Below are 22861 nucleotides of genomic sequence, written 5' to 3'. Positions count from 1 at the left end.
AAAATCGAGTCACTGATAGTTATAACTCAAATTCTATGGAGGTAGATTTGTCTTTATTATTCAATCCCCCCCAAAAAAAGTTGCTTCAATCAAAATATATATTTTCAATTGAAGAAAAAGTCACTTCAATCAAAAAAATGTGTTTGAATGCAAAAATAAATTTGAAACTAAAAAAAATGTAATTGAAAACTTTTCTTTGAATTTAAAAACTTTTTTTTTTTTTTTTTAAATTTAAACAACTTTTTTGATTGAAGTAATGTAATTTTGCGTTTAAACTACATTTGGCTAGGACATTAGTGTCTTTATTATTCAATCAAAAAATAAGTTGCTTCAAACTAAAAATATATTTTCAAAAGAAAAATCAATCAAAATTTTTAAATTCATTCGTAGAAAAAAATGAATGTGAAAAAATATTTTTGACTCAGAAATTCGCATTTAAACACTTCATTTTTCAGTGAAACTTTTCTTTGATTGAAGCAATCCTTTTTGTGTTTGAGCCATATTATGTGTAGGCCATTTGTGTCTAAATCATTCAATCCTAATAAAAGTTGCTTACATCAAAAAACTTTTAATAAAAAAAAAATCATTTGCAAAAAATATGTATTTTTTAAAATATTTTTTATATTTGAAATATATTTCTCATTGAAGTGTCACTTTTTTTGAAAAGCAAAAAGTTTTAAACTTTTTTAGGTGGAAAAAGTTTTGAACGCACTTTTTTTTGAAGTGGAAAAAGTTTTGAAGGCACTTTTTGTCGATTGAATCATTTTGACACAAAGATTCAACTTCAACGCTACTTTTGACATATTTGAGTGGCAGGTGACTACGCCAATGGCATAAAAGTATGAAGCAAGAATAATGGCCATGAGGGCTCCATCCAGCCATCGGACTGTGCTCGAGTCCAAGTCGAAAATAGGGCGGGTATGGGGGTGTGACATCGGCATTTCACCGGAGTGCCTGCGATGGCGGGGTGCCCTACTGCTTAATGTGATTTAACTCGGGGAACTTCACCCGCTGCCCTGACGAAAGGGTTGGCAATTGCGTCCAACCAGAGTGTCCGCGACGCGCCGGTACGGGAGTGGCCGGCGAGTGGCCCGACACTAGCCTGCCCAGTAAGCGAGTGGACTACTGGCGAGTTGCCGTCGTCCACGCCAGGGGCCCCGTCGCTTCAGCTTTGAATGAGTGTCGTCACTCGCGGGCCGTCCACTCGACAGCCGGCCTTTGCGCCTGGGGGGTGATATCGGGGTCCCACCAGTGTGCCGCGACAGAGCAATGTACCGTCGCGGGTACTCCGGTGAGATGCCGATGTCACACCCCCATACCAGTGCCCTATTTTCGGCTTGGACTCGAGCAGAGTCCGATGGCTTTATGGAGCCCTGGTGGCCATTTTTCTTGCTTCATACTTTAATTCCATCGACGTAGTCACCTGCCACTCAAACATGTTGGAATAGCGTTGAAGTTGAATCTTTGTGTCAAAATGATTCAATCGAAAAAAAGTGCCGTCAAAACTTTTTCCACTTAAAAAAAAAAAAAGTTTAAAACTTTTTGCTTTTCAAAAAAAGTGACACTTCAATAAAAAATATATATATTTCAAATAAAAAAATATTTTAAAAATTATATATTTTTGCAAATTATTTTTTTCTTTGATTAAACAGTTTTTTTTGATTGAAGCAGCTTTATTTGGGATTGAATGATTTAGACACAAATGTCCTACCCATAATATGGCTCAAACACAAAAAGGTTTGCATCAATCAAAGAAAACAGTTTCAATGAAAAATGAAGTGTTCAAATGCGAATTTCTGAGTCTCAAATTTTTTTTCACATTCAAACCTTTTTTTCTATGATCGATTTTTTTTTTTAATTTTTGATTGAAGTGATTTTTCTTTTGAAAATATATTTTGTTTGTTTGTTTGAAACTACTTATTTTTGGATTGAATAGTAAAGACACAACTGTCCGAGCCAAAATGTGGTCCAAACGCAAAATTACATTACTTCAATCAAAAAAGTTGTTTCAATTAGGCTCGAGCGTTTACGTCACAGCAGCACGGGATCGTGCGAGATTTGCGACAACGCAACCATTGCGGAAGCACGTCTGCATCACGGGACATTTAAACTTAACGGCAAATACAATTCAACTACGAGTGCCAAAGATGGAAAAATGTAGGGAAAACTTGCAAGATCGAAACAGAGACAAACTTGTTACCACGGCGAAGGACAGATATGTGAGCAATTTTAAGGATGTGAACAATGTTGACCCTCACGAGCAAGCCGAACACAAATGGAATAAAGATGTCGACAAGCTTCCACCACCATGCGAAATGGACATCATGCTGTATTTAGTGTTTGGTATATGTTACTACTCTCATCAGCAATTCCGAAACTACAAATCGCTACAAAGCTACGAACAGTTTTGCTGCGGATGGGTGCAGGATCTTCACTTTATGACCATAGCAAACGGCAACACCATCTTTCTAGCAAAGGTAGGCAATGTGTGTTTACATTAGTCTGTGACCACGGATGTACAAATCTTTTGCTGCATAAAATGTAGCCTGTGTACAAATTCTTTGCCACTCTCTCACGTCAAAATATTACAGCTTTTTCATTTAGCAACGACAGGAATGATGTCTTATGAAGACAATGCACATGTATGCATGCTAGTTGTTTAGCTGTAGCAATAGCCAGGGCTGGACTGGGACAAAAAATCGGCCCGGGCATTTTGAGCCGAGACCGGCCCACCAGGTATTGATGGAAAGACAATTAAGCCTATGAATGAAAACAAACTTTCTTGTGACAATGCTTTCACGCTGTCTTGTTGGTGTATATATACTTAAACATAAACTTAAACATACACCATCCTTCCAGTTCCAATATTCTATACAGTACTTAGCAGATATCAAAAGGCTGCATGGTCTAGTTAACCTCCTGAACAATGTACAACGTATGATGGGATCCTCAAATTAGGACAGGGATTAATACGGAATAGAGGTGAGACATGATCATTGATGAATATATTAAAATGAATAAATGACAGATTTAGTGATTTTTTTCATAGACTATTTATTTACTGCATCAATAAAAGTGCAAATAAATATATCCACAGAATAGGCCCTCAAACATGGAGACCTTTAAAAAGTGAAAGGAGACAGAGGAAGATAAGTGATAAAGAATAACACTTTATGGACTTGTATGATCACAGTACTGGTTTCTAGAAAAAATCTGGGAAAATAGTTGCATCATATACTCCATATAGTACTTACTTAGGGCAAACTCCTGAACAAACAATGAACAAAGTATGATGGGATCCTGAAAAATAGGGCACAGAGTTGAGATGAATATTAAAATGTGTAAATTACAGACTGTAACTATAAAAACACAGAGCACAGACCTGTTTGTATGTCTGTACCCTCATCTGTTACCTCACTGTCAAAAAAATGTGATAAGCCCCTTTTTTTGTCATGTACTGGATCACAGTACCCAGAATATTGGCAGAATTCAAATCATAATGTGTCATTTCATAGCAACTACCATGGCCATGTCCTGTATTTTTTAAATTTTTTTTTACAAGCAATCTGGGCAATTTTCTTGGAGTTGCATATATGCTGAAAATCGCCCTATCCTGCAATGATAAAGAATCCTTCAAAAAAAAAATCCTGGATCAAGACGGTGATCCGGATCACCTCTAAATCTAAATTGAATCATCTCTTCCTTGTCCCAGAGTGGACATTTCCTGAAAATTTCATTAAGATCCGTCCATAACTTTTTGAATTGTACCGTACACAAACAAACCAACTTAGCAGAAGTAATTAAGTGATATTTTCACAGACTAATGTACTTACCATATCAATAAACAGTAACCTTGAACCTCCACTGCAGCAACACTTTGCACAGCAACACCAAATGCTTCCTCAAACATGGGAACCTTCAAAGTGAAAGGAGACAGAGGTGAAAAAGAATGTCACCTGATGGACTTGCTCTGATGATCACAGTGCTGGTATTTTTACTCAGTTGAATCATGTATTCTATACAGTACTTACTTAGAGGGATCAAAAGTCTGCATGGTCAAGTGAACCTCCTGAACAAACATAGAACATGATGGGATCCTGAAAAAAGGACAGAGAGGAACAGAGATGAGATGAATATCAAAATGTGACCACGGCAGCCTTCCAAATGGAGTGATCGACTTATCATAAATATGGTTTAACTTTGCCAATTGAGACCACTCATAAACTGTCATATAGTTGAGATTTCGCACTTTTGACAGAAGTTTGAATGGAAACTACCAGGCTAGATCTTGCCTGTGTTGTCTTACCAAAAAAAAGTTATGTGCTCGGACGCGCCGGCGCGTCCGCTCGACCTTATAAAGTTTTTAACTACCTAACAAATAGAGATAATACTTAACTAAATTAATAAAATAAAGTTACTTAAGCACTAACATAATTACAACTAGAATAGCATCATAGAAACCGTCCAGCATTAGAGAAACCCCATCATGTTAGTTTGCATGCACAGCTAGCTACATTGCTTAACGGCCCAATTATAACTACTGGCGGTGTTAAGAGTTAGCGAGCGCAATGAAAATAAACTACACCCACGCTTAATTCATATCTGAACCAGATAGACTGCAGTTCAACACTTCTTACCTGAAGCCCTTCCCCTCATCCACCTGACGGCCACCCCCGCCATCGTAACCTGCGGTTGCTGCTGTCGCTGAAGAGGAAGCTCCGCCACCGGCAAACATCTGTGTTATTTTAACACATTTAGCGGCATCCGCATGAAGGGCTTGTCTCTTTCTATCTCTAATTTTTTCCGCGCCTCCTTTCCTTTTCTTGTAGTTATCCATTTTGTTTATCTCCTCTCTCTATGTCTGATTAATGTATATCTGATACCTCTGATCAAGAGGGAGGGGGCATCGGCCCTCGTTTGTAATTGGTCCAGCCCATAACCAATCTTGACTGATGGGCCGATCTACCAGTTTTGTGTACCAATGTGATTAATGCCGTTAGGTAAAAAAAAAAATTAAAAATTCAGGACCGGCCCAAAATCGCCATCGGCCCACCGGGCAAATGCCCGGTATGCCCGATGGCCAGTCCAGCAATGGCAATAGCTAACAACAGGCCGACTTAGGGCGTAAAGTTATTGAAATTTGCGTAAACAAACTAAATTAACTTACCGGAGTGGAAGTGCATAGAGCAAACTCGGTGTGTAACTGGAGAATCAAACGTTATGCCCTTCCTTCTGATCGAGGCCACCCATGCCATTCTTCGACGTTTGGTAAGTTCAGATATGAGCTTTCCCTCGCCTTTTCTCCATGTAGGGATCCGGAAGAAACTCAATGGTGTTCCGTCGAGCTGTACATTCTCCTTTCTATTCGATCGGTTGTTGCAATTCTTTACCGCACAATAATTTCCAACCATTTTTAAAGAGCGACCTGTGTTGAAATGCCTCAGTTTATGTTTCTCGCTTCCACAATGGCGACAGCGGCGGAAACCTCGCGAGTGCCACGTCATACGCTCGAGCCTAAAAAAAAAAAAAAAATTCAAAGAAAAATAGTTTTCAAATACATTTTCTTGAGTTTCAAATTTATTTTTGCATTCAAACACATTTTTTGGTGACTTTTTCTTCGATTGAAAATATATATTTTTATTGAAGCAACTTTTTATTTGATTGAAGCAACTTTTGTTTTTGATTGAATAATAAAGACACAAATCTGCCTCCATAAAATTCTGTTTACTATATTCATTGAATATTTTTAAGTCGAGTGATGTCAAGTAGTGTAAGTTCCGAACGCTTCAATGTATGACACTGAAGTTTCAGCGCCTGAACGTTTCTACTTCCGGTTCACTTGAGGCAACGTCTGTGTACCCCTGCCACACTTGCGCTTCTTTTTTTGTTCCCTTCTCCTAACTAAACAAGCTCCTTCAAAGCGTTGTCATCGGGTAAGTAACCAATTACTGGACTACAACGTCCCATTTTAAGGCTAAGTAGAAGTCGTTTGACTTTCCCAGGCTTTCAAAACTTTTTCAGCTTAGCTCACTAGCCAAGACGTGCTAAGCTAACGCATTTCGATTGCTTTGGCTCAACGCCTCGTCCGATTTGTAGATTTTGTTTTCAAGGGGGCTCGTTGGTTACCATTAGAGTGATTACATTTAATTGTATATAACACTTCTTGACTTGTTTTAAAGATGCTAAAGATGCTCCCGATTCAATTCCAATCATTCCCGATAATTTTTCCCGATCATATACATTTTGGCAACGCATTATGAAAAAAATGAATAAAACTCGGACGAATATATACATTCAACATACAGTACATAAGTACTGTATTTGTTTATTATGACAGTAAATCCTCAAGATGGCCTTTACATTATGAACATTCTTTCTGTGAGAGGGATCCACGGATAGAAAAACTTGTAATTCTTAAAGGACAAATATGACTAAATATGACCATCTAGTGTATTTGTTGAGCTTTCAGTAAATGATACTGTAGCCATTTAACTGTTGTGCCCAAATGCATGATGGGAAGTGCACCCATGACTGTGCGTAGTGCTACCAAATGATATATCTTCTCTGCGTTGGGAAATAACATAGGGTGTTAAGAAAAAGATCAATTACTGCCTTGCTTCACCTTGCTTCCCACAATATTTTTACACGTAGAGAGAAGGATTGTAAGGCTTTAGACAATTAAAAATAGCTCTAAAGGCAGCTAAAATTCACTCTACTCATTTTATGCTGCCTTTTAGCTCTCTATATAGGTAAAACGGCACCATAACAGATTGAGCGCGACAATACGTGAGTGGGTCGTGCAGCGCATGCATTAATTGCATCAAATACTTTAACGTGATGCATTTAAAAAAAAAAACTAATTACCGCCGTATATTGAATAAACGTGATAACCCTACCTTAAGCATTCAATTCAATTTTATTTGTATAGCCCTCAATCACAACAGAAGTCTCAAAGGGCTTTACAGAGGCAATATGATACATAATTAGAAATGAAGCAGCAAAGATGAACAGATACAGTTCAAGTCCTGGGTATCCCCTATCCTTAAGACCCTCCATGCCGGCAAGGAAAAACTTTGGAGAAAAATGAGAAACCTCGGGGAGTACCACAGTCAGGCGAGATCCACTCCCAGGACGGATAGACAGGAACCCCAGAACTGCTAATGGGAATTAGCAAGCAAAGTTACAGTCCGTAAAAATACAGTGGAGTAAAGGAGCAAGAAGAGGTCCCTCTAGTCAGATGAGACGGGGGTAGCAGCGAGGACGTCTATCCAGCCAGGGGTCCGGACAGTCAGGAGGCTGCAGCTGAAAAATAGCCCCTCCCCAGAGGGGAGGGGGGAAAGGGGACACCAGGTGACTAGTGATGAAGAGACTAGACAACTAGATATTAACATTGGAAAATAGAAATAAAGTAAGACAAGTGGTAGGTAGAGTAAGAAAAGGAGATAGAACTCAGCGGCTGTACTTCCCCCAGCATTATAGCTTCTAGTGCAGCTTAGACTAAACTGTGAGTCTACTCCGACTTCAACTAGCCTAACCATAAGCTTTGTCGAATAGGAACGTTTTTAATCTAATCTTAAATGTGCAGACTGTCTCGGCTTCTTTAATACTAGCTGGAAGCTGATTCCATAAAACAGGGGCTTGGTGGCTAAAGGCTCTAGCTCCGACAGTACTTTTATAAACCCTGGGAACTACCAGTAGACCTGCATTCTGAGATCGGAGTGTTCTGTTGGGGCGGTATGGAACCAGAGCATCGGTGAGATAAGATGGCCCCAACCCATTAATGGTCTTAAATGTAAGAAGGAGTATTTTAAATTTAATTCTAAACTCGACTGGAAGACAGTGAAGTGCCTGGAGCACAGGGGTGATGTGCTCTCTTCTATTGGTTCCTGTTAAAAGTCTTGCTGCTGCTTTATGGACTAGCTGAAGACCTTTTAGAGAACTTTTGGGACAAGCAGCAAGTAGGGAGTTACAGTAATCCAATCTCGATGTAACGAACGCGTGAATTAATTCTTCTGCATCGCTTTTAGATAAAATATTTCTAGTTTTGGCGATGTTGCGCAGGTGAAAGAAAGCCGTTCTACAGGTTTGTTTAATGTGTGCTTTAAACGATAAGTCAGGGTCAAATAAAACTCCTAGGTTTTTAACTGTGGTGCTGGAGGCTACACTTACATTGTCCAGAGTGACTATCTGGGCAGCTAACGAGTCTCTCACACTTTTCGGGCCTATTATAAGGACTTCTGTCTTTTCAGGGTTAAGTAGAAGATAGTTAGTGCTCATCCAGGTATTTATGTCTCGGACGCAGGCGCTTAGTTTTTCCACTTGCCTGACCTGCTCAGGTTTAATTGATAAATACAGTTGTGTGTCGTCAGCGTAACAATGAAAGTTAATGCTATGTTTTCTGATGATATTACCTAGAGGAAGCATATACAGCGTAAACAAGATGGGCCCGAGGACCGATCCTTGCGGCACACCATAACTAACTCTAGAGTACGATGATGATTGCTGGTTTACATTGACAAACTGGTACCTATTATTACCTAGCATAAACTAAAGACTCTGGATGAGTGAAACATATTATGTCTGTAACGTTAAATACAATTAGAAAACGATTTAATAAAAAAAAAAAAAAAAATTTAAGAAAGGCATGTCTGATATTTTTTTGCCGATTCCGATAATTTGAAAACCGATCGATCGGGACATCTCTACTTATAATCTTGCTCTAGATTAGAACATAGGACACTGTGAGACTCTTTCGTGGTTTGGTCTTTCATGGTTGCTCCACAGCAACAACGGCGGTTCATTATTATGTCTGCCATTCATTCTTACTATAGGTGCACGATAATTATCGGTCCGATATGAGGAATTATGACGTCATCCCAATAAATCCAATAACAATATATGTTATCGGGCCTATTAATATTAATTTTGGCACGGTGTCGGTGGATTGGGATGTGTGCGTTTGTTTCCACTCCTGTTTTGCCAGTATGCAAAGTTTTGTTACTGTTCTCGAAGCCGTATTTTTCCATCACTAAGTGATAAACTTTTCTATTGCAATTAGCAAATGTTTGCATTTTACAGTGTTTACAAGTTCTTGAGAGGCCTCTAGGTTATTAATAGCTTTGCTGTCCTATAATTGCCAGGTTAAGAAAGTTGTTTCATGGACCAAGACAACAAAAGTCTCCTTTCCTGTTGCACCGAATGTTTTATCTGGTGACAAAGCACAATATTCAAATCCACCACTAGTATTTTTGATCTACAGGTGTACAAAAACTCAGGTGAATATACATTTAAAAATGATATATATAATTATCAGTTATTGTGTCGGCATCGGCTTTGAGGAACAGGAATTTGTCAATATTAGTATCGGTTTCAAAAAATGGATATTGTGCACGCCTTATTCTCACAACCACACACACACCGGCGTGCGCGCATGCGCCCAGTAAATCACACATGGGTAGTTTGTCATTAATATTTGACTTTACGTGACATTAACGCAATCCCAAACATGAAGTCAAAAGTGTAGCGAAGGACGTTCTGTTGGTCTTAGGTCACACCCTGCTGGTTTCGGGTAGAGCAAAGATCTTAAGCCGAGTTCGAACCCGATTTCGGGCCGTGTCGGGCACAAAATGTCAGTTATTACTTTTGGATCGGGTCAGGCCGGGCTTCTCTCTCGCCAACTTTTTAAAAAAAATATATATATATATGTTTGTATATTACGTATACTAAAATTATGTATAGGTGTTAGACTGAGGAATAGTTCTTATAAAATAAATAATTTGGATAAAACAAAAGCCGCTGTATGGTAATTGCAAACAGGAGCCGCAGAGCCAGAGCATGCCCTGCGTACGTGAAATCCGTGGCCTCGCCCTCTTTTTAATCTTCCCTTCTGCATCCATTACATATTTTTGACCTGGTATTTCAAGAAGAAGTTAAAAACCAAAGACGGGGGAATTGAAAAGAGACACAGAAAGAGTGGGGTGTGGAAGGGCTTCAAATTGATTGTTGAAGATGCTACAGAAACCTGTGTCGACTTCGCTGAATAGAATACAATAGAATAGTCCTTTATTGTCATTATACAGTTGTACAATGAAATCATGGAGCATCTCAGTTTTTTTACAGTGCAGGATAAAATAAGTTAAAATCTCAAAAGTGACTTGTAAGTATAAAAATATTAAATTTGAATAAATATAAAATGCGTTTAAGATATTCCTATGTTCAAGCAGTGCAAATAATCGAAGTGAAGAAGCAGCAGTCAGACATTGAAGACATTGAATATTGCCGTTAATATTGCACGTAAGTATTGCACATAGAATATTGCATGTAAATAAATATTTGACATTGGATAATGCAGTGTTACTGTATATTGTGGTTCAGGGAGGAGATGGCAATAGCAAAGAAACTGTTCCTCAGTGGACCCTCTCCACACACTCACTGTTGATGTACATGGGCGCCGGCTCGGTTCTGTTCCTCCTGAAGTCCATGATGACCTCTTTGGTTTTGGTAGTACTCAGGGCCAGGTGTTTGTCTGAGTACCAGGCTGAGAGTTTGTGAACTTCCTCTCTGTTGGCTGCCTCATCTCCCTGTGCGATCAGTTCAACCACTGTGGTGTCATCAGCCGGTGCTCATTGTGCAAATTTTGCGTTTTTTTTTAGGCTCAGGCCTGCAAATCCAGTAATAGATCGGGCCGGGTCGGGCTTTAATACCTGCGGACCCGGGTCAGACTGGATTGTTTTAGGCCCAATCTTACCTCTAGGTTCGGGGCCTTTTTGGGTAATTTCTTTGTCAGTTCGTTAGCTACCTTTTACGGCGCGACATGTCCATTCCATTTTGACAGGGAGGGGCGAATGACCGAATGTGACTGCTGACACAAAAGTGAGCCAAGTGCAAAAATGCACAAATCTCCAGTTTTATGGCGCCAATGTCAAAATAAAAGCGTGTGAATCTGTAAGCACAGCGGCGCCGACTCTCCACAGTTTCAAGAGCGGGCAGTGCTACCTTAAATGAATGTCTTGCCCCCTCAAATAAAATTTTAGAACTTGAGAAAGCACATTTTTAATATACTCACACAATCAATATTTACAAGTTGACAGATTAATCTGCAGTCGTGGAAAGAAAATCCACGAGGTAGTAAATTTGAGACAACTAAATCGCTGCCATCGACTCTTAAGAGCTTCCTACAACTTTAGACGAGTAAGTAAAACAGTTGTGAAGTTTTGTAAGTTTATATTAATGCTGCAATATATAGTGTATCGCAAAGGTGAGTACACCCCTTGCATTTCTGCAGATATTTAAGTATATCTTTTCATGGGACAACACTGACAAAATGACACTTTGACACAATGAAAAGCAGTCTGTGTGCAGCTAATATAATAGAGTTATTTTCCCCTCAAAATAACTCAAAATTTAGCCATGAATATCCAAACTCCTGGCAACAAAAGTGAGTACACGGCATGGGAACAACGTACATCCCTAAATGTCCAAATTGAGTACTGCTTGTCATTTTCCCTCCAAAATGTCATGTGACTCGTTACACGAGTGCTGTCAGCATTGCTGCAGAGATTGAAGAGGTGGGGGGAGGGGGGTCATTCCCACCACCGTGCTTGACTGTAGGTATGACACACTTATCTTTGTACTCCTCACCTGGTCGCCATCACACATGCTTGAGACCATCGGAACCAAACAAATTAATCTTCGTCTGATCAGACCATATGACATTGTTCCAGTAATCAATGTGCTTTGTTGACATGTCTTTAGCAAACTGTTTGCTGGCTTTCTTCCTTCAGGAAGCCTTCAGAAGAGGCTTCCTTCTGGGGTGACAGCCATGCACACCAATTTGATGTAGAGTACGGCGTATGGTCTGAGCTCTAACAGGCTGACCCCTCACCTCTTCAATCTCTGTAAATTGGCTTGCTAAATAGCCGTTAGCATTGTTCGCCCGACGAGAGGCAACGCTGAAGTGCGTGTGCGGGGAAGAGGGTTTCTACAAAGTTTCTGAGTGAGTACAAAACCCTGAAAATGTGAGTTGTTGGACATTAGAAAAGACTCGAGGTTCATTTCTTTATTTATTGTTCGTGTGCTTCGGATATTGCTGACTTTGCAGCAAGGGAAGTGCTCGGGACTTGTTCAACTGTTGAAATGAAAAATGAGAAATTTAAAAAAAAAAAAAAAAAAAAAAAAACGTTAATGAGTCCTTTTTTACACAGTGACACCTTATCTGTGCAACACTGCTGCAAAATATAAATGTACTACAAAATTTTTACATGCACATATGGAGGGAACAAACCACAACCACTGATGCTTGGAGAGATCATGATGAATGGCACCCTAAATTTCTCGAACCAGAGGTGAATCTTTAGCAGTGCCCAAAAGTTTCCATCAATTAACTTCAAACTAATGGCAAAAGCTCGACTTTAGCAAATCACGTGATTTTTTTTTCTTCCCACCCAGTGTCCCACACACATTACTGAAGAAGACCTCCACCCTGAGAAACACGATCCACTCCACTTTAAACAGGAGGAGGAGTCGATAATGTTGTACATCAAACAGGAAGCGGAGCCACACGCTCCCTACATTAAAGAAGAAGAACAGGAAGATGAAATTCCCAAGTTTCCAATGACCGTCAGTGTGAAAAATGAAGTCGATGAAGATCCAAGCAAAGAGAGCGGTACAGCGAAACACTCGACTGACGGCTCATTTCAGCACCTGACAACAAAAGGAGAAGAACGATCGCAACCGGACGGCCTATTAGCTCCACTCTCAGACAGCGATGACATAACATCACACTCTTCTGACTTAAACACTGATGAGCAGGATGATGACTTTGAACCAAATGCTTCGAAATCCTTAAAGAAGTCATCATTGAAAAGAGACTCAAAAGAATGTGCGGGTGAGAAACCGTTTGGCTGCACACTCTGCAACAAAAGATTTTCGCACAAGTCTAATTTAATAGCACATAAACGTACACACATAGGAGAAAAGCTTTTTGTCTGCACATGTTGTGGTAAAAGATTCACCCAGAAGAGACTTTTGAACCAGCACACAAGCACACACAGTGGAGAGAAGCCTTTTGGTTGCTCACATTGTGGCAAAAGATTCACACAGAAGGCACATTTAAACAAACACACAAGACGCCACACTGAAGAAAAGCTTTTTGTCTGCACACTTTGCAACAAAAGATTTTCTGACAAGTCTCATTTGATAACACATGAGCGTACACACACTGGAGAAAAGCCTTTCGTCTGCACATGTTGTGGTAAAAGATTCACCCAGAAGGGAAATTTGAACCACCACACAAGCACACACAGTGGAGAGAAGCCTTTTGGCTGCTCACTTTGTAGCAAAAGATTCACACAAAAGGCACATTTAGTAGCACATAGGCACACACACACTGGAGAAAAGCCTTTTGTCTGCACATTTTGTGGTAAAAGATTCACCCAGAAGAAACTTTTGAACCAGCACACAAGTACACACAGTGGAGAGAAGCCTTTTGGCTGCTCACTTTGTGGCAAAAGATTCACACTGATGGCACATTTAAACAAACACACAAGACGCCACACTGAAGAAAAGCTTTTTGTCTGCACACTTTGCAACAAAAGATTTTCTGACAAGTCTCATTTGATAACACATGAGCGTACACACACTGGAGAAAAGCCTTTTGTTTGCACATCTTGTGGTAAAAAATTCATCGACAAGGGAAATTTACGCAAACACGCAAGAACACATACTCGAGAGAAGCCTTTCGCCTGCACTCTTTGCAACAAAGAATTTTCTCGGACGACTCATTTAAAATTGCATGAGCTTACACATACTGGAGAAAAGCCTTTTGTCTGCACATTTTGTGGTAAAAGATTCACCCAGAAGGGAAATTTGAACCACCACACAAGCACACACAGTGGAGTGAAGCCTTTCGCCTGCACTCTTTGCAACAAAGGATTTTCTCGGAAGCCTGATGTCGAAAGGCATATGCGAACACACACTGGAGAAAAGCCTTTTGCCTGCACATGTTGTGGTAAAAGATTCACCGAGAAGGGACATTTAAACACACATGCAAGAACACATTCTGGAGAGAAGCCTTTTGCCTGCACTCTATGCAACAAAGGATTTTCTCGGAAGCCTGATGTCGTAAAACATATGCGCACACACACTGGAGAAAAGCCTTTTGTCTGCACATATTGTGGTAAAAGATTCACCGAGAAGAGAAGTTTAAATGCACACACAAGCACACACACTGGAGAGAAGCCTTTTACCTGCTGAGTTTGTCAAAAAAGATTCAATCAGAAAGGTATTTTAAACAGACATGTAAGAACACACATTGAATAGAGACCTTTTTAACGCTCATTTTATGGTAAAAGATTCACTCAGAAGGGACATTTAGTATCGCAAGCAAGAAGCCACACTGAGGAAAAATCTTTGAATTGCAATGTTTAACAAGATATTCAAACATCCCACACGTTTACAGTGGAAAAAGCATTTCAATTTTCTTAACGAGGTTCCCTTGAGCCTCTTTTGGAAAAGTTGAAATGATTTTCATGTCTTGGTCTTTTTCACAACGATCCAATGTTCTTGATTTATGTAATTGTTTTTAATCAAATGAATTTGGTTTAGTTTAGGTTAGGTTACTTCATATCAAGCTTGATTTTCCGTTCTGTTTTGTATTATGACTTTTCTGCTACTTTGACTCAGATCTAGCTCTGGTCTCCTCTATTTGTTGCTGTTGAAACCTGTTGAAAAGTGACCCTGAGTGTCTTGAAAGGTGCTTTCAAATAAAACTTATTACACTGGTCAACATTTAAATTTGCGCATTAAGTATTTATATATTTGTAGCTCAACTGAGGTTGTTGAATCCATTGCAAGTGTCAGAATATAGAAATTGGCTGTAGTTTGCGACCTCATACAGTTTAATGTTCACAATGGAATTTTTTTTTAACATCTGTTTGGAATATTTCCTTTAGGACACAAAAGGCTTATATAGCCAAGGACGATGTATTTCAATAATAGGCCTGTGTTATTATTTGAACAACTTTGATGCTGCGCTTCCCTTTGTTTATTGTTTGTTCAGTTTCCAAACTTTATTTAAATGGTTTCAGGGAAGATGTCTTTATTAGTCTTGTGCATTGTATTATTTTCCACTCTGATTCATTATAGAATGACTTGAATTTTTTTTTTTAATTACTCTTCATTTCCCCCCCATACGTCCTCTTTTGTGAACCATTTTTTAGAGCTCTTCTCTATTCGATATAAAAATCAGCTTTAGAGTGTCACTTGGGAACATAGCCGATGTGCAGTGTTTTGTATTTTGAATAAATTTAACTTTAATTATTTAATTTAGTTTAGTTTTTATTGCCATTGTATTAATTTATCAATTGTTTTATGAAATAACATTGAAAAAAAATACAAATGCAAAATTTCCCCCCAGAAAATCATGAAGCAGTTACATATTGAATTTGTTAAACTGAAGTGACACAACCTGCTTTGAGTGGAGGCTTTTGCCAACAGCGACCTCTCCTGGCCGTTCCTTGCGCCTCGATGTTGTTTTTCCTTGCACTCTTCTTTTTTTCGTATTTTTTGAATAATTAGTGCTCGTGGCTGGCGACTTAGCGAGTCAAGCTAAACCAAGGGAGCCTAAGAAGCTTCAATGCTTCAAAATGAAGCAAGTTCATCGTTATGTTCTTTGACGGAAGAAGTGCATCAGAAGCAGAACAGTATGTTGAAGAAAGACCGAACTTTCAAAGTATAGGTTTACGTTTAGTCCTGAGCCTTCAAAATTGAGTCATTGATGATTGATCGTTATGACTCAAATTGGGATTTATTTACTTTATTTATTAAATATTTTTGGAGTCGAGTGATGTGAAGTAGTTTTAATTCCGAACGCTTTAATGTATGACACTGAAGTTTCAGCGCCTCAACGTTTCTACTTCCGGTTCACTTGACGCAACATCCGTGTACCCTCGCCACACTTGCAGAAATTCTTTCGCGTTCCCTTCTCTTAACCAAACGAGCACCTTCAAAGCATTGTTATTGGGTAAGTACCCAAGTAAGAATTCAATGGACTAAAACGTCCTACCCTAAGGCTTAGTGGAAGTCGTTTGTCTTTATGTAATAGCTTCCCAGGTTTGCAAAACTTTTTTTTAAAATTTTTTTTAAGCTTAGCTCTCTAGCCAAGACGCGCTAACGCATTTCGATTGCCTTGGATTTTGTTTTCAGAGGGGCTCGCTCGGTTAACATTTGAGTGATAACATTCAATTGTAAAATAATACATTTTATTTGAAGGCGCCTTTCTGGCACTCAAGGTCGCCGTGTAATCATTTAAAAAAACAATAAGACAAATTGAAGACTAAAAACAGTAAAAATAATTCCGCTCTCCTGACTGGTGCCGCCCACTTGTCCGTCAACACATCGTGTTGACCTGTTACGGCTACTTACATTCCTCCTATTTACGGCGTGTTTTTCTGCTCTGAGGCTTATAAATGCTACGTTGCTGGTTGGGTGAAACAGGTCCTCGTACACGAAAATTCGGCAGGAATCTTGTGCTCGGAAGGTGAGTTACTAAATTTTCAATTCAAAATCTTTTGTTCTTGCTAACATCCACTGTCAAGTCTAATGTATTTCATGTCGTTTGTCAATGGAGTTAGGGCTTTTAATGTTTATATGGTTTAGCGATAGCACTCTCACTGCATACATACGTGTATGTTGTCGGCGATTAGCCTAGCAATGATCTTAATTGTGGTTGTCAGCCCAAAACCCTCTAAATATATATTAAATGCATCTTACCAGATATAAAATGACTACTACATAATCTGTGGTAATCGTTTGGAGCCCAGTTTTCTCGTCGAATTGCAGCAGCCCATCTCGCTCTCTCCTCTCCGTGTCTCTCGGAATCCGGTAGAACTTCCAAGTCTCTCCATCTATCTTCTCTGTTATTGCAACCGACCGCCACACACGCCTTCACCATTTTGATTATTAATGTTAACGAGCAGAAAAACACGCCGTAACAGTAACAGGTCAACACGATGTGTTGACGGACAAGTGGGCGGCACCAGTCAGGAGAGCGGAGTTGTGACGTCACGTGGGTCTATAGACCCCACTCACCAACGTCACACAATGACGTGTCGCTGTATTGTGCCGCCATATTGTCCGTCCTTGTGTGTCCGTATTAGGCTCGAGCGTTTACGTCACAGCAGCACGGGATCGTGCGAGATTTGCGACAACGCAGCGATTGCGGAAGCACGTCTGCATCACGGGACATTTAAACTTAACGGCAAATATAATTGAACTACGAGTGCCAAAGATGGAAAAATGTAGGGAAAACTTGCCAGTTCGATAACAAACTTGTTACCGCGGCGAAGGACCGATATGTGAGCAATTTTAAGGATGTGAACAATGTTGACCCTCACGAGCAAGCCGAACACAAATGGAATAAAGATGTCGACAAGCTTCCACCACTACGCGAAATGGACATCATGCTGTATTTAGTGTTTGGTGTATGTTACTACACTCATCAGCAATTCCGAAACTACAAATCGCTACAAAGCTACGAACAGTTTTGCTGCGGATGGGTGCAGGATCTTCACATTATGACCATAGCAAACGGCAACACCATCTTTCTAGCAAAGGTAGGCAATGTGTGTTTACATTAGTCTGTGACCACGGATGTACAAATTTTTTGTTGCATAAAATGTAGCCTGTGTACAAATTCTTTGCCACTCTCTCATGTCAAAATATTACATCTTTTTCACTTAGCAGCGACAGGAATTATGTCTTATGAAGACAATGCACATGTATGCATGTTAGTTGTTTAGCTGTAGCTATAGCTAACAACAGGCAGACTTGGGGCGTAAAGTTACTGAAATTTGCGTAAACAAACGAAATTAACTTACCGGAGTGGAAGTGCATAGAGCAAACTCAGTGTGTAACTGGAGAATCAAACTTTATGCCCTTCCTTCTGATCGAGGCCACCCATGCCATTCTTCGACGTTTGGTAAGTTCAGATATGAGCTTTCCCTCGCCTTTTCTCCACGTAGGGATCCGGAAGAAACTCAGTGGTGTTCCGTCGAGCTGTACATTCTCCTTTCTATTCGATCGGTTGTTGCAATTCTTTACCGCACAATAATTTCCAACCATTTTTAAAGAGCGACCTGTGTTGAAATGCCTCAGTTTATGTTTCTCGCTTCCACAATGGCGATAGCGGCGGAAACCTCGCGAGTGCCACGTCATACACTCGAGCCTAATTCTCAATGGTTTCAATGTGTCGTGCAATTTATAGTGCAATTCATGGAAGCCCCGGTGCTTTCAGACGCTGTAAAGTCATTGGATGTGTTGCATAAAAGGCGTTAAGTTTCGGTCGATCCATTTGCCAGATCCATATTTGATGCCTAAATCGATATTTTTCGATCCGCTGTCTTCGCCGTCCCTGCCTGACATCTGCTACCCTGATATCTACAACTATCTTGTCCACAGAAATTCTCACGAAATTTTGAAAAACTTTAAGAGCAGCACTCTAAGCAACATTACCTCGTGTGACCCTTTACTTCCAATTATCTAAAATGGCGACAATCAATAAAAAAAAAAAGTTGACTGCGATGGCCGACGCTTCAAGGATAGGTGGATATTGGACTATTTCTTCAATAAAATACGCAACAAGAGAACGGTCGCTGTTTTCAAAGAGTTTGATGTGACGCAATATTATCAAACAAGACACGCTGACATGTACGACAACATTACAGGGAAGATACACAGCGAGAAATGAAAGCAACTTGAAGCTAGTTTAATTTCACAGCAGCAGTATTTCGCAAGAGCCCGAGTGTCGACAGAGAACGCCACAAAGGTGAGATTGTTGAAATTATGAATTAAAAAAAAAATAAAGCAAATGTGACACACAGAAGGGCTTGGTTTGTTTAAATATATTGTTCTACGTAAATCAGCCAAGGTAGCCCCCCACATTTTTAGCACACCAAATCTGGCCCCCTTTGCAAAAAGTTTGGACACCCCTGTTTAACTGATGATCCGGAGATGAGGCCAGCTTTTTTCACTTGTTACCAGCTAAATATTGTTCAAAAAATAATGATGGTGGAAGAAATAAGCATCTTGAAAGTTGAGGAATTTTCCCATCAATTAACATGAAAATGATGGCAAAAGCTTGACCTTAGCAAATCACGTGATTTTTTTTCCCCCCTCCCCACCCAGTGTCCCGCAGATGTTACTGAAGAAGATCTTCACCTTTAGAAGCACAATCCCCTCCACATTAAACAGGAGGAGGAGTCGGAGATGCCGTTCATCAAACAGAAAGCGGAGCCAGACACTCCCTACATTAAAGAAGAAGAACAGGAAAATGAAATCCCCAAGTTTCCAGTGGCTGTCAGTGTGAAAAGTGAAGGAGATGAAGGTCCAAGCGATGAGAGCGGAGCAGCAAAACTGTGGAGCAACAGCTCACTTCATCACCTGACAACAAAACGAGAGGGACGGCCGCAACCTGACGGTTTGTTAGCTCCGCTGTCGGACAGCGATGACGTAACGTCACACTCATCTGACTTTAACACTGATGAGGAGGATGTTGACTTTGAGCAAAATGCTTGGAAATTCTTCAAGACATCATTGAAAGGAGACACAAACAAATGTGCGGGTGGGAAACCGTTTGGCTGCGCACTTTGCAACAAAGGATTTTCTCGGAAGACTAATTTAGAAGTGCATAAGCGTACACACATTGGAGAGAAACCTTTTGACTGCTCAACTTGTGGCAAAAGATTCTCGCAGAAGGCACATTTAAACAAACACACAAGAAGCCACACTGGAGAGAAGCCTTTTGTCTGCACACTTTGTGGCAAAAGATTCACACAGAAGGCACATTTAAACAAACACACAAGAAGCCACACTGGAGAGAAGCCTTTTGCCTGCACACTTTGCAACAAAAGATTTTCTCAGAAGGCTCATTTAATAACACATAACCGTACACACACTGGAGAAAAGCCTTTTGTCTGCACATGTTGTGGTAAAAGATTCACCGAGAAGGGAAATTTAAACCAACACGCAAGAAGACACAGTGGAGAGAAGCCTTTCGCCTGCTCCTTATGTAAGAAAACATTTTATGTTCAGTCTCAGTTGATAAGACACATGCATACACATACCGGAGAAAAGCCTTTTGTCTGCACATGTTGTGGTAAAAGATTCATCGAGAAGATAGAATTAAACCAACACATAAGAACACACACTGGAGAAAAGCCTTTTGGCTGCTCACTTTGTGGCAAAAGATTTACACAGAAGTCACATTTAAACAAACACACAAGAAGCCACACTGGAGAGAAGCCTTTTGTCTGCACACTTTGCAACAAAAGATTTTCTCAGAAGTCTCATTTAATAATACACAAGCGGACACACAATGGAGAAAAGCCTTTTTTCTGCACATGTTGTGGTCAAAGATTTGCCGAAAAGGGAAATTTGAAACAACACACAAGCACACACAGTGGAGAGAAGCCTTTTGGCTGTTCACTTTGTGGTAAAAGATTCACTCGAAAGGGAGATTTAGTAAAACACTCAAGAAACCACACTGGGGAAAAACCTTTGAATTGCGTTGTTTAACAAGATATTCAAATTCCTGCCACATATTTACAGTGGAAAAAGCATTTCAATTTTCTTACTCAGTTTCCCTTGAGCATCTTTTGAACAAGTATTTGAAATGATTTGGCCAGTCCTGGTCTTTTTCACAACTATCCAATATTCTTGATTTTATTTGTTTTTTTAAACCAAATGAATTAGGTTTAGTTTAGGTTACGTCATATCCCACTTGATCTTCTGTTTTATATGACGACTTTTCTGCTTTTTTGAGTTACTTTGGCTTTTGTCTCATCTGATTGTTGCTTTTGTAAACTCAAAGTGACCTTGAGTGCCTTGAAATAATTTGTATTCCACTGGCCAACAGTCCATTTTGTGCATGAAATATTGATACTATTTGTAGCTAAATTGAGGTCATTGAATGCACTGCAAGTGTCACAATAAAATTGTTTGCAGTTTGCGATTTCATTCAGTTCAAATGGCCTCACGAGAATATTTTAAAATATCTGTATGGAATATTTCCTTTAGGACACAAACGGCTGATATATTCAAGAACTATTTATTTCAAATATATATTTTGCATATTTTTAAGACTTCTATTTTATATATTTCTGGGCCTCTTTTTAACTTATTACCTTTGCCCTGTATAGGAGAATCTCCACCAATCTCGTTGTACATTGTATGATCTCGTTGTACATTGTATAATGACAATAAAAGCTATCCATCCATCATCTACCGCTTAATCCAAGTCCGGGTCGCGGGGGCAGCAGCTTTAGCAGGGAAGCCCAGACTTCCCTCTCCCCATCCACTTCAACCACCTCCTGTGGTGGGATCCCAAGGCATTCCCAGGCCAGCTGAGAGACACAGTCTCTCCAGTGTTTCCTGGGTAATCCCCATAGCCTCTCAACGGTGGAACATACCGGGAACTCTCCTCCTGTGAGGTGTCCAGGAGGCATCCGAACTCTGATTCATAATGGAATTACTTGACCTTTTTTTTTTTTTGTTTTGTTGTTGTTGTTTTTTTTAAATTTTCCCCTTATACATCCTCTATTGGGAACCATTTTTAGAGCACTATTGGATATAAAAATCTTTGGGACTTAGCCAATGTGTTGTCTGTATTTTGAATTAGTTTAGTTTTATTACCTTTGTATTAATGTATCAATTCATTTATAGCATAGAAATTTAAAAAATGCACAAATAATATTCTTCAGAAAACACTGAAGCAGTTACATATTTGATTTATTTAAGTCAGGTGACGCAACCTACTTTGAGTCGAGGCCTCTTGCCTTCAGCGACCTCACCTGGCCGTTCTCTCCGCCGCGATGTATTTTTTTCCTTGCTCTCATATTTCGAGTTTTCGCAATAATTAGGTCTCATGGCTAGCGAGTAAAGCTATACCAAGTGAGCCTGAAAAGCTAATGCTTTAACATGAAGCGAGCTCATTGTTATCTTCCTTGATGGAAGAAGTGCGGCGGAAGCAGTAGGCTACAGTTAGTTGGATAATGACCGAACTCTCAAAGTATTGAGTTACGTACAAAGTTCTGAGCCTTCAAAATTGAGTCATTGATAGTTATGACTCAAATTCTGTTTATTTACTGTATTTATTGAATATTCTTGGAGTCAAGCGATGTGAAGTAGTTTGAGTTCCAAACATAAGCGGATTTTAGGGGGGGGGGGCAGTGGCCAAAAAGTGTAATTGCATGTAATTGACTTTCCTATATATATAAAAGTTGTAAAGCAATAAAACCAACAAAAATGAATGAAATAAACAAAATAATATATTTTCATAATGGGTCAAAATTATTTTTCGAGCACCTTAGACGGTCATTTGCTGGGCATATAATTTTCAAATATATATATATTAGAAAAAAATATTTTTTAAAAAAATGATTTTTTTCCTTGATTGAAAAATTTTTTTTTTGATTGAAGCAACTTTTTTTGGGATTGAATGATTTAGACACAAACGTCCTAATCATAATATGGCCCAAACACAAAAAGGATTGCTTCAATCAAAGAAAACTTTTTCTATGAAAAATTAAGTGTTCAAATGCACATTTTTCAATCTCAAATATTTTTTAGCATTCAGAAACCTTTTCTATGATTTAAATTTTTCTTCTTTTGATTGAAGTGATTTTCTTTTTGAAAATCTATATTTCTTTTGAAGCAACTTATCATTTGATTGAATAATAAAGACAAAAATGTCCTAGCAACAATGTGGCCCAAACTCAAATCAACATTACTTCAATCAAAAAAGTTGCTTCAATCAAAAAAAAAAAAAACATGACTTCAATCAAAAAAAAAAAACAAAAAAAAATTC

At 39.3% G+C, this 22861-nt stretch overlaps 2 protein-coding genes across 5 annotated transcripts; both read left to right on the top strand.

Moving 5' to 3' along the window:
• The first annotated feature begins 5827 nt into the window (after nt 1-5827).
• Nucleotides 5828-15432, top strand: LOC130923650 (gastrula zinc finger protein XlCGF26.1-like). 2 transcript variants are annotated; one of them, XM_057849489.1, is made up of 3 exons: nt 5845-5933; nt 12204-12344; nt 12448-15432. In XM_057849489.1, the coding sequence occupies exons 2-3, from the start codon at nt 12261-12263 to the stop codon at nt 14251-14253; spliced, it is 1890 nt and encodes a 629-aa protein (XP_057705472.1). In that variant the 5' UTR covers nt 5845-5933; nt 12204-12260; the 3' UTR covers nt 14254-15432. The 2 variants fall into 2 exon arrangements, with proteins under 2 accessions (XP_057705481.1, XP_057705472.1); XM_057849498.1 differs by lacking the exon at nt 12204-12344 and having other exon boundaries at nt 5828-5933.
• A 511-nt stretch (nt 15433-15943) lies between these two features.
• On the top strand, nt 15944-21451 carry LOC130923665 (gastrula zinc finger protein XlCGF57.1-like). 3 transcript variants are annotated; one of them, XM_057849543.1, is made up of 3 exons: nt 15984-16021; nt 17157-17612; nt 19183-21451. In XM_057849543.1, exon 3 carries the CDS (start codon nt 19264-19266, stop codon nt 20569-20571), a length of 1308 nt encoding a protein of 435 aa, XP_057705526.1. In that variant the 5' UTR covers nt 15984-16021; nt 17157-17612; nt 19183-19263; the 3' UTR covers nt 20572-21451. The 3 variants fall into 3 exon arrangements, with proteins under 3 accessions (XP_057705508.1, XP_057705526.1, XP_057705517.1); XM_057849534.1 differs by lacking the exon at nt 17157-17612 and adding an exon at nt 18723-18823 and having other exon boundaries at nt 15996-16021; XM_057849525.1 differs by lacking the exon at nt 17157-17612 and having other exon boundaries at nt 15944-16021.
• Nucleotides 21452-22861: the final 1410 nt, after the last annotated feature.

Source organism: Corythoichthys intestinalis, chromosome 1 (genome assembly GCF_030265065.1).
Source record: "Corythoichthys intestinalis isolate RoL2023-P3 chromosome 1, ASM3026506v1, whole genome shotgun sequence".
NCBI classification, from domain to species: domain Eukaryota; kingdom Metazoa; phylum Chordata; class Actinopteri; order Syngnathiformes; family Syngnathidae; genus Corythoichthys; species Corythoichthys intestinalis.
This window is presented reverse-complemented; position numbering and strand designations above follow the sequence as displayed.